General features: G+C 39.4%; 1 protein-coding gene across 3 annotated transcripts in view; it reads left to right on the top strand.

The window, feature by feature from the left end:
- The first annotated feature begins 612 nt into the window (after nt 1-612).
- LOC134744137 (ribonuclease Z, mitochondrial) overlaps nt 613-14,023 on the top strand; it is a 28,562-nt gene continuing 15,151 nt past the window's right edge. For 2 of the 3 annotated variants that reach the window (XM_063677834.1, XM_063677833.1), the window contains exons 1-6: nt 613-1,046; nt 1,576-1,762; nt 4,315-4,436; nt 4,741-4,919; nt 6,814-6,884; nt 7,458-7,623. In XM_063677834.1, coding sequence (XP_063533904.1) covers nt 787-1,046; nt 1,576-1,762; nt 4,315-4,436; nt 4,741-4,919; nt 6,814-6,884; nt 7,458-7,623 — 985 coding nt within the window. In that variant the 5' untranslated portion in view covers nt 613-786. The remainder of the gene's footprint in view (nt 1,047-1,575; nt 1,763-4,314; nt 4,437-4,740; nt 4,920-6,813; nt 6,885-7,457; nt 7,624-14,023) is intronic. The other variant, XM_063677836.1, reaches the window with a different exon arrangement.

The following is a 14,023-nucleotide window of genomic DNA, read 5'->3' as shown; positions in this document are numbered from 1 at the left end:
CGCTACCGCACCGCACCGAGACCTTGGGTAATCCTTGGATATGATTTTACTACTCTTTGCCTTGTATATACACTTACCTCTCCATCCTCCTCTCCTCCTCCAAGGTCCTCTTTGGACCTTGGTGCGGTCAAAACATAGACGTAGTATATACAAGTAGTTATAGACGCGCCACCGAGCGACCGGGGCTAAGAGAAAGAATATTCATATAAAATTTTGGCAGCATAGGATTTTTTCTCTTTCACTCTATAAACTTCAGTATTTCGCCATCGCCTCCTACCTATGATGACACCCGGTCGGTGATAAGGACAAAGCATGGCACTATTTTCTCTTTCCTCTTATAGGAATCGCAATAAGACTATCTTTCTCTATTAAAGAGTGTCAGGCCCTTGGGTCAAAGTATCTATTTCTCGCTCTTACTTATAGTATATTACTATCTATATGTGCGTCGCACCGGAAGTCGCACCCAAGTCGCACCACACCAAAGTCGCGGTGCGGTGCGGTAGTCTGTTATCAGTTATGACTTTTAAGTAAACAACTCATGAAACAACTAAACAACAGTAACAGCTGTCAATGTCATTGTCAGTTTCGTGACTGTCTGACTGTCAAAAAAGACTGCAAAATAAAAGAAGAATTCGGAGAATTCTCAAAATGTTCTAAAACTCCAAAAATTACTCTAAAAAACGAATAAAAACTTAACATGGTCATATATGGCGAAACTATAAATTAATTCAGTAAATCTCAAATGCTTGTAAACATTACTTCACAATAAATATAACCTTAAAACACATGTACGGTTCAAGTGTATTTAGATTAGCTAGAAAAAGTAGCGTTCGTTATTTAAAGAACGGTAGTAATAAAAAACTGTTGGAATTTCTAGCCAACATGCCGAAGGCTAACACCGCGCGGATAGCGGAGGCGCAGCAGCAGCGGCAGAACATCTCCAAGAAGGGCGAGAAGTACGGCCCTAGCACCGTTTATTTACAAGTGCTGGGCTCTGGCGCTCGTGGCGTACCTAACACGCTCTACCTCTTCACTGATCAGAAACGGTAAGTGAATAAGATTCAATATACTACTGGCAGTAACACTAGTACTGCAATAGCTTGTAGAATCGCTTTTATTAGTTTATAATGACTGGTTTATTTTATTTTAAATTCATCTTCGTGCTGGTAATTTATTTATACAACTGATATATTTTTAATTCACAAAATTCCTTAACACTGAAAGACTTTCTTCTTATTTAGTGTTATTACTTTTACTATTGCATCATAAATTTGTATAATATTTAAGGAACCATCATCCCCTAAGGTCATCAAAATATGGCCACGCCGCCGCCGGCCTCTCTTCGCCGGCGCGCCGCCGCCGCGATTTTAGGGGTCGGCGCCCATCTCAACTCCTACTAGTTTAAAATCCATCCAAATTTAAACCAAATCCAATTAGGAACAGAAAGATAATTATGGGATGGGATTATCATAAACAATTGTGTAAAATTAGGGAAAATCTAAGTTATTTGTACTCAAATGAATGCAAGTTAATCAACCAGTTTTGATGATATAAAAATCTACATGTTCAATTCAGGTACCTTTTCAACTGTGGAGAGTGCACCCAAAGATTGGCACATGAGCATAAAGTAAAACTGTCAAGACTGGAGCATGTGTTCATCACAAGTAAGACTTGGAAGAATATTGGAGGTCTGCCTGGATTGTCATTGACGCTGCAGGATGTTGGGGTCCCAAAGATCACACTCCATGGACCTGAGGGTTTGGTAAGAATATCACTTTATTATTTCAATTTCAGTGTCATTTATTTTGTGTACAAATGATGTAGTCATGTAACCATTTACTAATGTTTCTGAATTTGAAAAAAAAGATATTGAATCCATAGTGATACTAGAAAGTGTCCTAGGCATACGTCGCCTTCTCACGCAATGCTGTTACCTACAAACCGTGTCGACTAAAAGTTTTACTTAAAATAGCTTTCATTAAGTTTGCTCCAAAGTTTAATATGACAAAATTATATTGCACACACATTTGTGACTACGCTACACATGGTATTATCATATTATGCAAGATATAGATGAGGCATAGTTAGTCTTAGTTGTTTTTATTAAATTGTGTTCTTGAATCTTTTTAGTGGCATTAATAGGATAAGATGACATAGGCTGATTTGTGTCACATTGTTCCCTAATATTTTTTTAAGTATATTTCAAGCAGTAATTCTAAACTATTAATGAGATAATTAATGTAAAGGCTGTTAATTCTTGATGAGTGATAGTAGTAGTAGTAGTAGTAAATCACTTTATTGTACAAAACAAAAATTGATAACATGAAATTCATATAAATTTAGGTACAAAGGCGAGCTTATCCCTATAAGGGATTTCTTCCAGCTAACCTTAGAGTAAATGAGTGGAAAATTCGAATTAGATAGATAGACAAACTTACAGAACGTACAATAATATTTAAGAAGGAAAACTACAATATTAACGTCTACGAATAACTAAAATACATCAATTGCATTATGCAATAAAATAAATATGTACTAGCATACATAAATATATAGTACTAAATAAATATTAAATAAATATATATATATATATATATATATAATATATAAATAATATATATATATATTAGCACTCAACCAAATCACAGTTCGTGGGAAAGCCAAAGCTTTTTCAGATTAACTTTGAGTGATGCTACAGACCGGGACCGTTTGAGCGACAGGGGCAACTCGTTCCACAACTTCACCGCGCGCACTGTGAATGAATTTGCGTACGTTCGAGACTTATTCGAAGGGATAGCAAGCGTAAGATTAGCACTAGAACGTAAGCGGTGATCACTTCCTTCAGCCAGATAGTTAAATCTCTCGGTTAGGTAAGATGGGGAACAGGGGTTGAAGAGTATGTTGAAAAGCAACGACAGAACATGCACATCCCTGCGCTGGCGGATCGGTAACCACCCGAGCTGCTTACGAAAATTAGAAATGTGGTCGTATTTACGGAGGCCATACACATACCTGATACAGACATTTTGTAAGCGCTCAAGTTTATTCAGCAATTCCTCATTAAGATCCAAGAACGCAATGTCACCATAGTCTAGTAGAGGGAGCAAGAGAGAGCGGGCAAGAGTCAGTTTGGTACGAAGAGGGAGGAAATTCTGAAGACGTCGAAGAGAGTGTAGGGAACCAAAAATTTTTTTACTCACCTCAGCCACGTGGGGTTCCCAGGAAAGCGTCTGGTCCATGATGACACCCAAATTTCGGACAGTAGAGGAAAAGGGGATTTTAGTCCCATCAAAAAAAATGTCAGGTGTCACCATGTCTGAGAGCTTAGCTACATAGTAAGGGCCACCAATGACAATTGCCTGCGACTTCTGGGCATTAATCTTCAAACCGAATTTGCACGCCCAATCCCGTATGGACTCTAAATCAGAATTGATTTGAGTAATCATTGAAGCAAGATCATCTATATTAGCCGCTGCATAAATCTGTAGGTCGTCCGCGTAAAGATGGTATGATGACGTAAGTGCTTTCGTGATACCATTAATGAAAATAGAAAAAAGAAGTGGCGAAAGTACTCCTCCTTGCGGGACGCCAGCGGAAAGCTCACACCAGTCGGACAGCTTGTCGTCGACTCTGACACGCTGGCGTCTGCCAGTAAGGTAGCTACGAAACCAGGATAAAGTGGTTTGGTTTGGGATAGTTTAGCCTTTAAAGCAGGATCTTCCCCAATTTTATTCATTTACGTCATAACTTATAAAATAAATAAATAAAAATAGCCTTTATTTCTGAAGTTTTGTAACACTGATAGTCTATCTACTTAAAAATATACCTTATTTTTCTCTACAATTATATATATATATTACTATTTACCATTTTCTAGTTCCCATCGACAACTTCAGCTTGTCCTCCGACATAGGCCTCTTCCAAGTCCTTCCAGGTACCGCGGTCTCTTGCTTTCCTGGGCCAGTCCACTCCGCCTATCCTTTCATAGTCATCTGACCATCTACGAGTAGGCTTTCCTCTCTTCCTTTTGTGCCCCCTTGGGTACCACTCTATAAGGTCTTTTGTCCACTTTTATAGTCCTTACTACAACATAACTTAGTCTAACGTTTGTTTGTTTACAACATACCTTAGTCTAACGTTTGTTTGTTTACAACATACCTTAGTCTAAAATTTAATTGACACAAATGTTTTACAAGAATTAAACTGCCATCAAACTGTTTCACAGTTTGGTAGTACTTTTTCAATGTAACACCTATTATGTACCGTGTCTTATGAAATAAATGAATAATAATAATAATTTACATACCATTCCAGGACGACCTTTACAATGCGACAAAGAGATTCGTCATAATGAAAGAGATGCAGGTGACCATGGCGCCATCCAGCCCTACAGAAGACTTTGAGGACAGTGTTATGACCATCAAATATGTGCACCTGTAAGTCTTTTTTGACACCCTGTAAGTTTGACAGATAGTATAGTAAACTTACTCCTGACCTGTCAAAATGAATACTGTTGGTAAAATGTGTATCAATGAAGTTTAACTTGATACACAATAATCATGGTCCAAAATAATGTTCAGCACACATATTTTGAATTTTCTAATTGGAATTCTAACATTACTTAATGAATTTCATTTAAAAAGCCATATTAGTACATACTGTACCATAACTTTTTTAAATATAATTGGCTGGATAAAAAATTGCCCGGTTCCTGTACCTATAATCCACATGTTTCCCTAGATTCCCGCAACTGACGCTGCTCCAAGACATACCCCCGCAGCCGCCCAAGCGCGCCAGGCTCGGCGACGTCCCCACGCTCACGTACGACCAGTTTACACATGACAAAACGGATTACTATAAACGCGGGACCGAAGGCGAGGGCGAGGGTAAATCAACGCCAAGGTCGTCGAGGAGTCCAGGTATAGTACTCGTACACCGTTATTCTAGAAAAAATGTACTTTACAGTCAAAATGTACCTTAGAACTATGGAACTATTCGAATTACTTTATTTAAAGTAGTTCAGATAGGAGGTATGTGCACAATGCATATACTGTTCGACCTCAGAGTTGGTCTAAAGACACCAAACTATTTTATAAGATTATATTTTCTCAAGAAATACCTATCGATGGGTGCCGTGACCCGTCTGAAAATATTGATGACGTAGGATTTATTCCTATCCTGAACATTACCTTTGGACAAGGAATGTGCTAGAAAATAATTTGAAGCAACCAACTGCTGTAAAGGGCAAGTTTGTTAGTAAATAACTTTAAGACTCCAAAAAAGTTCCATCCTAAATCCTAATGTTCCAAAAAGGAAATTATCTCTATTATATGGTTATGAACCACTTATTACGCAAACTTTATATAGACCTGCATTAAACAGATTCAAATTTCGTATGTGTAGTTTGTCAAAGGACTGGTTCATTTCAAACATAGAGAGAATCATACTATCTTTGTCTTACACTAGTACTAGCACCCAAAAGAAAATAATGAGTATAGTTTTTTTTTCTTCTTATTTACTGACAATTTGGTTTGACCAACTATAACAGATAAGCGACAAGGTACACCACGCCCGCAGCGACAAGAATGCGAGGCGTCCCCTCGCTATCGGAGTCGTGGTATTATTTATTATCGAAACAAGTAACAATCGATTCTCGTCACCAGTGGAGAGAGTTTAAAATTATAAAATTAAAGTCTCATTAGAAGCTCCTACTCGTAAATGATTTGTGTGTAGTTATTTCGTTTTGTTATCATAACATGTAAAGGTATAAGTAGCATTTTAGTTGTAGATTCTGAGAGTTCAAATAATGTGTTGCATCAGTCTGTTTACAATAATTGTAGTTAACATTTCTATCTAGAGTGCAGTTAGTACAGCTACAGATTGATTCAGGAAAGCTGGTACGAATGGAATGAACGAAACTTTCATTGTATTAGTGACACCCATATCGGCATACAGTCAGAACCATCATTTTATTGGTTAATGTGATACACACATAGGTATTTCCATTCGTGCCAGCTTTTGTGAATTGACCTGTACTGAGATGGCTCGTTGTGCCACTTTGAGTCAACGTTTACATTATAGCAGGCGTTGGTTATTATTGTGAGCGTCAGGATGGCGGGTGGACCTCGGCGATTTCAACGAAATATAAAAATATTGTACCTTCAGTGCACCTCAGTGTACCTTTAATAAAAACCAGTGCACTTCTCCCTAAAACGAGATATTTAACAAAAAAGGTCCACCCGCCATTCTGACGTCAGGATGACGGGTGGACCTGTGAAATCTTGCATTATACCGCACTAAAAGTATGGAGTTATATTGTACCTTCAGTGTACCTGTGTAAACTTTCATCAGAAATTAGTATATCAATCCCTAAAACGAGCTAGGCTCAAAACAAGGTCCACCCGCCATCCTGACTTCAGGTTGGCGGGTGGACCTATGAAATCTTGCATTATTTCACGCGAAATGTATGTATTTGTAGTGTTTTTTTTATACTAAGTCGGTGGCAATCAAGCATACGGCCCGCCAGATGGTAAGCAGTTGCCATAGCCTATGGACGCCTGCAACACCAGAGATATTACATGCGCGTTGCCGACCCTTCAGTGTACCTCCGTAAACTTTTATTAGAAATCGGTATATCTATCCCTAAAACGGGATACACCAGGTTAACAAAAAAAGGTCCACCCACATGATTGTTTCATTAATCACGGGAAAAAAGAAAAAAATATGCATTTATGGGTTAATATAGGCTAAACAGTCCAATCATGCATAAAGGATTAAATGCGTAATAATTATTTTGTAATATTTCTGTCTTAGATCACCGCGTGAAGAAAAAAGGCGACTTTATGAACCTTCAAACCTCGGTTGCGTACATCTGTACATTAAAGGTGAGTACTCACTTTATAATTCAGGCTAATAGCGAGTAGCGACGGACGGGCGTTTTCTCTTGGAAAAAGTACTCGCTGACAGAGTAATAAGAGTCACATATTGGACCAATATATTGGACAGATAAGGAGTTAGGGTTCATGGCAACGTACTCGTCTTATCGCCGCTGGGTGCCTTGCCAAGATGTCAATAATTTACGCTCCGTAGCGAACTAAACGCCAATCTCTCTGTCGCACTACGAGCGATAGAGAGAGATGACCGTATCGTTCTCTACTGCTCGAACGATTGGCATCTTGACTAAGCACCCTAATCGGATAGCTATTTGATGGATTGGTTGCACCACACCGTCACCATTGAAACTTTCGCTAAATTATATTGTATGGGAAGTTTCATAGTTACCTGCTGATTGATTTTGATTAATCCGTCAATTGTGGTTGGCGCAAATGTTGCAACTGCGTGGTTCCAACTTTGTAAAATGGATGTAGAAATTGTTTGAACTGCCGCCTAAATAAGAAGATTCGCTTCAAAAACTATTTAACAACATACACAAACAAAAACGACCCTGTCTTTTCCAGAAACGTCTAGGCGCGCTAGACTTAGCCAAGTGCGTGGAGAAGGGAGTTCCCCCAGGCCCCTTGCTGGGACAGCTGAAGAGCGGGATAGATGTAGTACTTGCCGATGGTACTCTTGTGATGTCCAAAGACGTCAAGACGCCGGACGACCCTGGGCCTGTCTTTATAGGTAAGTAAAAACGAAAAACAACCTTAGCTTATAGAATTAGGGTTCACATTTGAACATAGCAAACACTCTAGGTGTTGCTGGGACAGCTGAAGAGCGGGATAGATGTAGTACTTGCCGAACAACATAGTACTTTAGAGATGTCCTGTCCTGTCTTTATGGGTAAGTACAAAACGAAAAACAACGTTACTAAGACTCATAGAACGAAGGTTACCGTTTGGTAATAAAAGGGCAGGTAGTTTTCTAAAAGACAATATGAGCACGCGGGTGCAGTGCGGTAGGCATGTTTATAAATTGTCGACTATTGAGTCTAGGGCTAAAACTACTGCCAAAAAACTTGGTGTCCTATTTAAGGTGAAGCGGTATTTCACGCCGAATCAGCTTCTCTCCCTATACCAAGCACAGGTCCGCTCGTGCATGGAATACTGCTCACACCTATGGGACGGTTCTGCCAAATATCAGCTGGCGGCCCTGGACTCAATAGAGCGCCGGGCTCATAGACTTGTCGCGGAGATCGCGAAGTCTGTTATTGTGGTATGTATCCTATCTGTCACTCTTAGCGTACTTTTCACTGGTAACACTGGCGATCGAGGTCGGCCAGTGTTATAGGTGACGAGCAGAGCAAGATGGCGGGAGCGAGTGGAGACAAGTTGAGAAAGGTCGTCTGAATGCTGGTACGTAACACGTGGTGTCGCGAGTGCATTCAGGTACAGGAGGCTCTTGGTAAGCGAAACATATCTATATTTTGTGATGTATAGATATTGCAGTGACCTTGAATTAACGAGAGAGACTTGAGATATGCTTGAGATAGAGCTGAGTTAAAGAATTGTTATTCTTTGTGTGTAGCTCGAGTTTGAATGTAACAAGTGAGGTGGCTGGAGGTTATCGGTTTGAGTTACTGGAGGTTTCTTATGGAGACTGATGGAATTGTGCGCCCATCGAGTGTTGATTCCTGGTCAGTGCAATAGCTATTTTATACTGTGCTTTGTATTCGTAGAGATCCATGTAGCGAGGTTTTCATTACATCCCCCTTGGAGTAAATCTCTGCTACATGTTTTGGTGGAGATGCTTAAAAAATCTATCGGCTGCGGTTCACGTGTTTGGACTTTAGAATGAGAATAAGAGTTGTCGTACTTAATGTTGAATTATTTATTTATTCAACTCGACTTTTTTTCGGTTTGGGTATGCCCATGGTGGTGCGTACACATGGGATAGTTTTGACCCATTGTGGTGCGTACACATGGACAGTAATATTTCCCAGCCGCGAAGAGAATATGTATGTCTCGAGCTCAGTGCTGACTGATTGTAGAATTTTATTACACGGTGGACCGGCCGACAGACGATTCCTTGTTTTTGTTTTCCTTCTTCTCGATAGATCAGCATTTTTTGCGCTGATTTTGTTATTTTTTGTAATACCGTGTTTAAAAGTAATTATAGTTGGTGAAAGCAAATTGGCAGTAAATAAGAGCAAGACGCTGTACTCATCCTTTTCCTGTGGATGCTAGTACTGGTGTAAGACAGGGATAGTATGATTTTCTCTGTCTATGATTGAAATGAGACAGTCCTTTGACAAACTATAATTACGCTTTTGACTCTGGCAACACTGAACTTAGTCTCTGATCACGTTCAGAAACACGCCACTGTTTACGTTCGATCAAAATTATTTGCAAATTTATTTATTAAATTTGTACTTGCGCACGTTTCCTCGTTAGCTTTATTACACCAACTTTATTTTTATTGTGTAAAAGACAAAAAGAAGTATTGAAACATTTACTTGTTGTATTATTTTCCCTACGGTCATTATTTACGTTACGGAATATTTATTGTGTTTGGAACGGAACCGTTTGGTATGACAGATCGATCGGTCGCGTCGTGTAGAGGAGATTTAAGTGAAGTCTAGAAACTCTAGAAGTTTCAAGTTAGTCTATGGTTTTACTTTTGCAAACTTACCCGTTTTTCTTTCGCCGGTTGTGAAAAAACTTTTGTTTTAGAAATATACAATCGAATAGAAGTGCAATTACTTAATTAAAGAGTGCCAAAGTGTTGAAGTGGACTGCTAAATAAGCCGTTGTAAGTAATAGTTTTAAGGCGACTCCATTATGAAGTAATTTGGTAGTTACAATTTCATGTAAAACTAACAAACTTTTATGGTACTTAAACTACTTCAAGTGAACGCATTTCATTGCAGATTAGCATCAAGCAAAATGCAAGATTCACATAAAATTTAGAAGCATATGAAGTATATCGGTAGCTTGCATTGCGTACAAAATGGACTTTCTGCTTTCCACGTTACAATTGCGCCTAGAAAGGCTAACAGAAGCGTTAAAGGGAGCCACAGAGGCCCTTAACAGCATTGAGACTGGTGTAGCAAGGGACAGGATAATTGCTGTGAAAATTAATGTTAATAGTAGATTGTTATCACTCACAACAGATTTAAATAGATATTTGTCTGGCGCAACGGACATAAAAGAAGATTTCTGCAATGAATGTCGAGATATTATTATTATTATTATTTCATTTTAGACAGGCAGCTGATGCTGGTACGTCTAAATCATAGTTCACTTAGCACAGTTAGCATAGTTTGTCTAGTCTATTTTTAAATTGATTAACACTTGCAGAGTTCACAACTTCTGAGGGTAATTTGTTCCAAGCCTTTACTACTCGGTTTGCAATAAAGTGTTTGCCGATATTTGTTTTGTGCTTTGTTGTTATTAGTTTAAGGTTGTGTCCTCTTGTGCGCGTGTTTGAGTTTCGAGCGAACAGATCGCTTAGTTCTGGACAGTCGTAATATCCGTTAATTATTTTGAACGTTTCGATCAAGTCGCCGCGTTCACGCCTTTTTTGCAGTGTTGTCAGGCCCAGCTTGACTAATCTTTCTTCGTATGAAAGTGACTTTAGTTGTGCGGGAATTTTAGTGAATCTACGCTGCACTCGCTCGATCATGTCAATATCTTTTTTGAAGTATGGATTCCATATCTGAAAGCCATATTCCAGAATTGGTCTTATGTAGGTCTTATATATCTTTAGCATTGTTTCGGTGGTGAGGATACGAAAAGCTTTTCTAATTATGTAGATTATAGAGTTAGCCTTTTTTACTATTCGTGAAATATGGGGTTCCCACTTGAGATCATTAGACACTATGACTCCCAGGTCTTGTTGGGTCATGGTTCCTGCTAACGCTACGCTGTTTAAAGTGTATGGCAACTTTGGGTTTTTGTTGTGCATGTGGAGGACTGTGCATTTAGATTCGTTGAGGTTTATAAGCCAGTCTAGGCACCAGTCCCTAATTCGGTTCAAATCTGACTGTAGTTTACTATGGTCTATCATGGGGTTTACAAACAGCTTAGAGTCATCTGCAAAGAAGCTGAAGTTGGATTCGATGGTGGTTTGTAAGTCGGTAACAAATATGCTGAACATTGTGGTTGAGATGACCGATCCCTGTGGGACGCCGCTCCAGACATCAAATTCGTCAGAAACACTGTCAGCGATACGTACTCTAAATTTTCTGTCGCTTAGAAATGATCCTATCCATTGTAGAAGCTTTCCTCTTATGCCAAAGTGCTCGAGTTTGGCCAGGAGTCTATGATGGGGCACTCTGTCAAAAGCTTTTTCATAGTCCAGGTATATCACGTCGATTGGTTCTGCCTTATCCAGATGGCTAGACCAGACCTTGACACATCCTAGTAGGTTAGTGACAGTGGATCTTCTCTTCATAAAGCCATGTTGTTGGTCGACAATTATATGATTCCTATCTAGGAATAGCCTTATTTCGTCGTTTATAATAGCCTCCATTAGCTTAACTGCAAGACAAGTTAGACTGATTGGTCTGTAGTTGCTGGGGTTAAGTTTGTCTCCCTTTTTGTAGATAGGTGTCACTAAAGCGTTCCTCCACTTTTGCGGCACGCTTGATGTGTGAAATGACTCCTTCATTATATGCGTAAGAGATGGTAGAATAGCTTTACATTTCTTTAGCAAGACTGCTGGGATTCCGTCGGGGCCCATGGAAGTGTCTTCACGTAGCTTCTTCAATTTGTTCCAAACTTTATCTTCCGAAATAGTGACGTCACATAAGGATTCCTGGACCCGAGGGCATGCAATAGGTGGTACCGTGTCGTGTGGCTCCTTAACATAGTTACTTTCAAAACGTTTGGCGAGGGCATTCGCAATGTCAACCTCACTTGTTACTGTCTTGTCTCCATCATGCATAACACGGGGAACTGAAACTTTTGTGCTTAGTTGTTTTCTAATGTAGGCGTAAAACGCCTTAGGTCCGAGATTTAAAATGCGGCTTTCATACTCAGTTCTAGACTGCCTAGTTAAACTTAAAAGTGCATTATTAAGTGTTCTGTAGTGCTTGTAATCATCTCTGCATCCTGTAAGTACATATTTGTCCCATGCCTTTCGTTTGTCCTGTATTTTTTGTTTTATATTCTTGTCAATCCAAGGTTTCAGTGGTGGTTTGCGCGGTGGCCTCACGTTCGGTGTGTGCTTGTTGGCCATCTCGAGGAAGGTGGATTCAAATGCTTCCCATTTGCAGTTAGTTGTATTATGTGTGCTTACTAAATTTAAAAGATTGCGTTCATATAAGGCCAAGTCTACACTCTCTGTGTCTGTTTTGAAGTAGTTTTTCCTGTTCGATTTTATACTTTTACTTAATGTATTATTGTTTTCTATTTGCATTGACAGTAGCAAGAAATCATGATCGGATTTGCCCACAGGCGGTTGGTGTTTAACAGCTGTAATAAGGTTTTCGTCGTTCGTCATGACCAGATCAATAAGGGAAGACCGGTTGCCTTCTCTGTGTCGAGTGGGTTTTTGGACCAATTGATACAGATTGCTTTGTACGAACATTTCCTCAAACATATACTCTCTTCTATTGTCGCTATGTTGAATGTTTGCTAATGGCCAGGTTATCTCACGGTAATTAAAATCTCCAGTAATGATGACGTTACACGATGTGGACGCAGAGGATATCTCACTTATCAACATTTTTTCTTCATTTATACAAGAATCTTCTGGTCGATAGATGCATGCAAATAAGAATTTGTATTGGTTTAAATTTATATCTAACCATAGCGTGTCAATAGACTGGAGAGAAGAGTAGCTGGTATTTACTTTAGCTAGTATTTGTAATCCACATACCTCCTGAGCAACATACACAGCGATGCCTCCGCCTCTTCTGTCAACCCGGTCCTTCCTGTATAGATCATAACCCGGAATACTCACTAAGTTATTGGGTATATTCACATTTAACCATGTTTCAGTCACAGCTATGATTATCGGCTTGGGTTTGCATGTAAGAACACGAGTATGAAGTAGGTCGAATTTAGGTTGTAACGAGCCTAGGTTAGTGTATATAATGATATTGTCTAAGATAGGTAGAATTGTATTGTTTTGTTTGCATGTTGTTGTTTGTTTTGGTGTTATTGTTGGGTGGCTTGGTTTTTTTATATATGCAAGTAAAAGCGGAGGACACGCTTACCGAATTAGAAATTGCGATAAAACTATACTGCCATGAGGGAGAAAACAATCATAGAACGCGTCTACCTAAATTAGAGTTAGGGAAATATAATGGTGACATTCTAAAATGGAACAGTTTTTGGGATAAATTCGCGGCTAATGTTGATAGTAAGGACATTGCCAACGTTGAGAAGCTTTCATACTTGCTAGCGTCATTGGAGGGACCAGCCCTTCTAGCAGTTGAGGGTCTGGAAACTACTAACATCAACTATCCGATTGCGGTAGACATTCTCAATAGCCGCTTTGGTAAACCTACAAAGGTCATCGATGCTCACAATGATGCTTTGCAAAATCTGGCTGTAGCGAAGGATTCACCTGAAGATTGTAGGCGCACTCTGAACATTATAGAGAAGCACTTGAGGGTATTAGAAGCTCTAGGGGAGAAAGTTGATGCTAGTTACCTTAGAGTTATTGTACTTAATAAATTTCCATCAAGAGTGGTATACCAAGTGTGGCTTATGTCAACCGATGATTCCTTTGATGCAGTCCGAAAGGCTTTGGATGCCGTAATAACAGCCATGGAGAGTTCAGTTGTTACGAACATGAAGAGTTCTGTGATTCCGGTAAAATCCAATGACACAACGGAGATGAGTACACCTGCTTCAACAGCAACACTGCAAATTGGAGCTGTAAGGAAAAGGAAATGGCAACAAAAGAGAGAGGCAATTTCAGCTCAACCTAATAGGAAACGCCCTAAGAGAATGTGCATATTTTGCAATGAAGAACACTACAGCGAGGATTGTACCAAATTTAACACATATAAGGAGAGGATTGGCAAGCTGAAAGATAGGTGTTATGTGTGCTTCCAAATAGGACACCGTGCCTCTAAGTGCACAAGAAGGAGGAAATGTGTACATTGCTCTAGAATGCATAATAGAGCACT

The sequence above is a fragment of the Cydia strobilella genome, chromosome 9 (assembly GCF_947568885.1).
Source record: "Cydia strobilella chromosome 9, ilCydStro3.1, whole genome shotgun sequence".
Lineage (NCBI taxonomy): Eukaryota > Metazoa > Arthropoda > Insecta > Lepidoptera > Tortricidae > Cydia > Cydia strobilella.
This window is presented reverse-complemented; position numbering and strand designations above follow the sequence as displayed.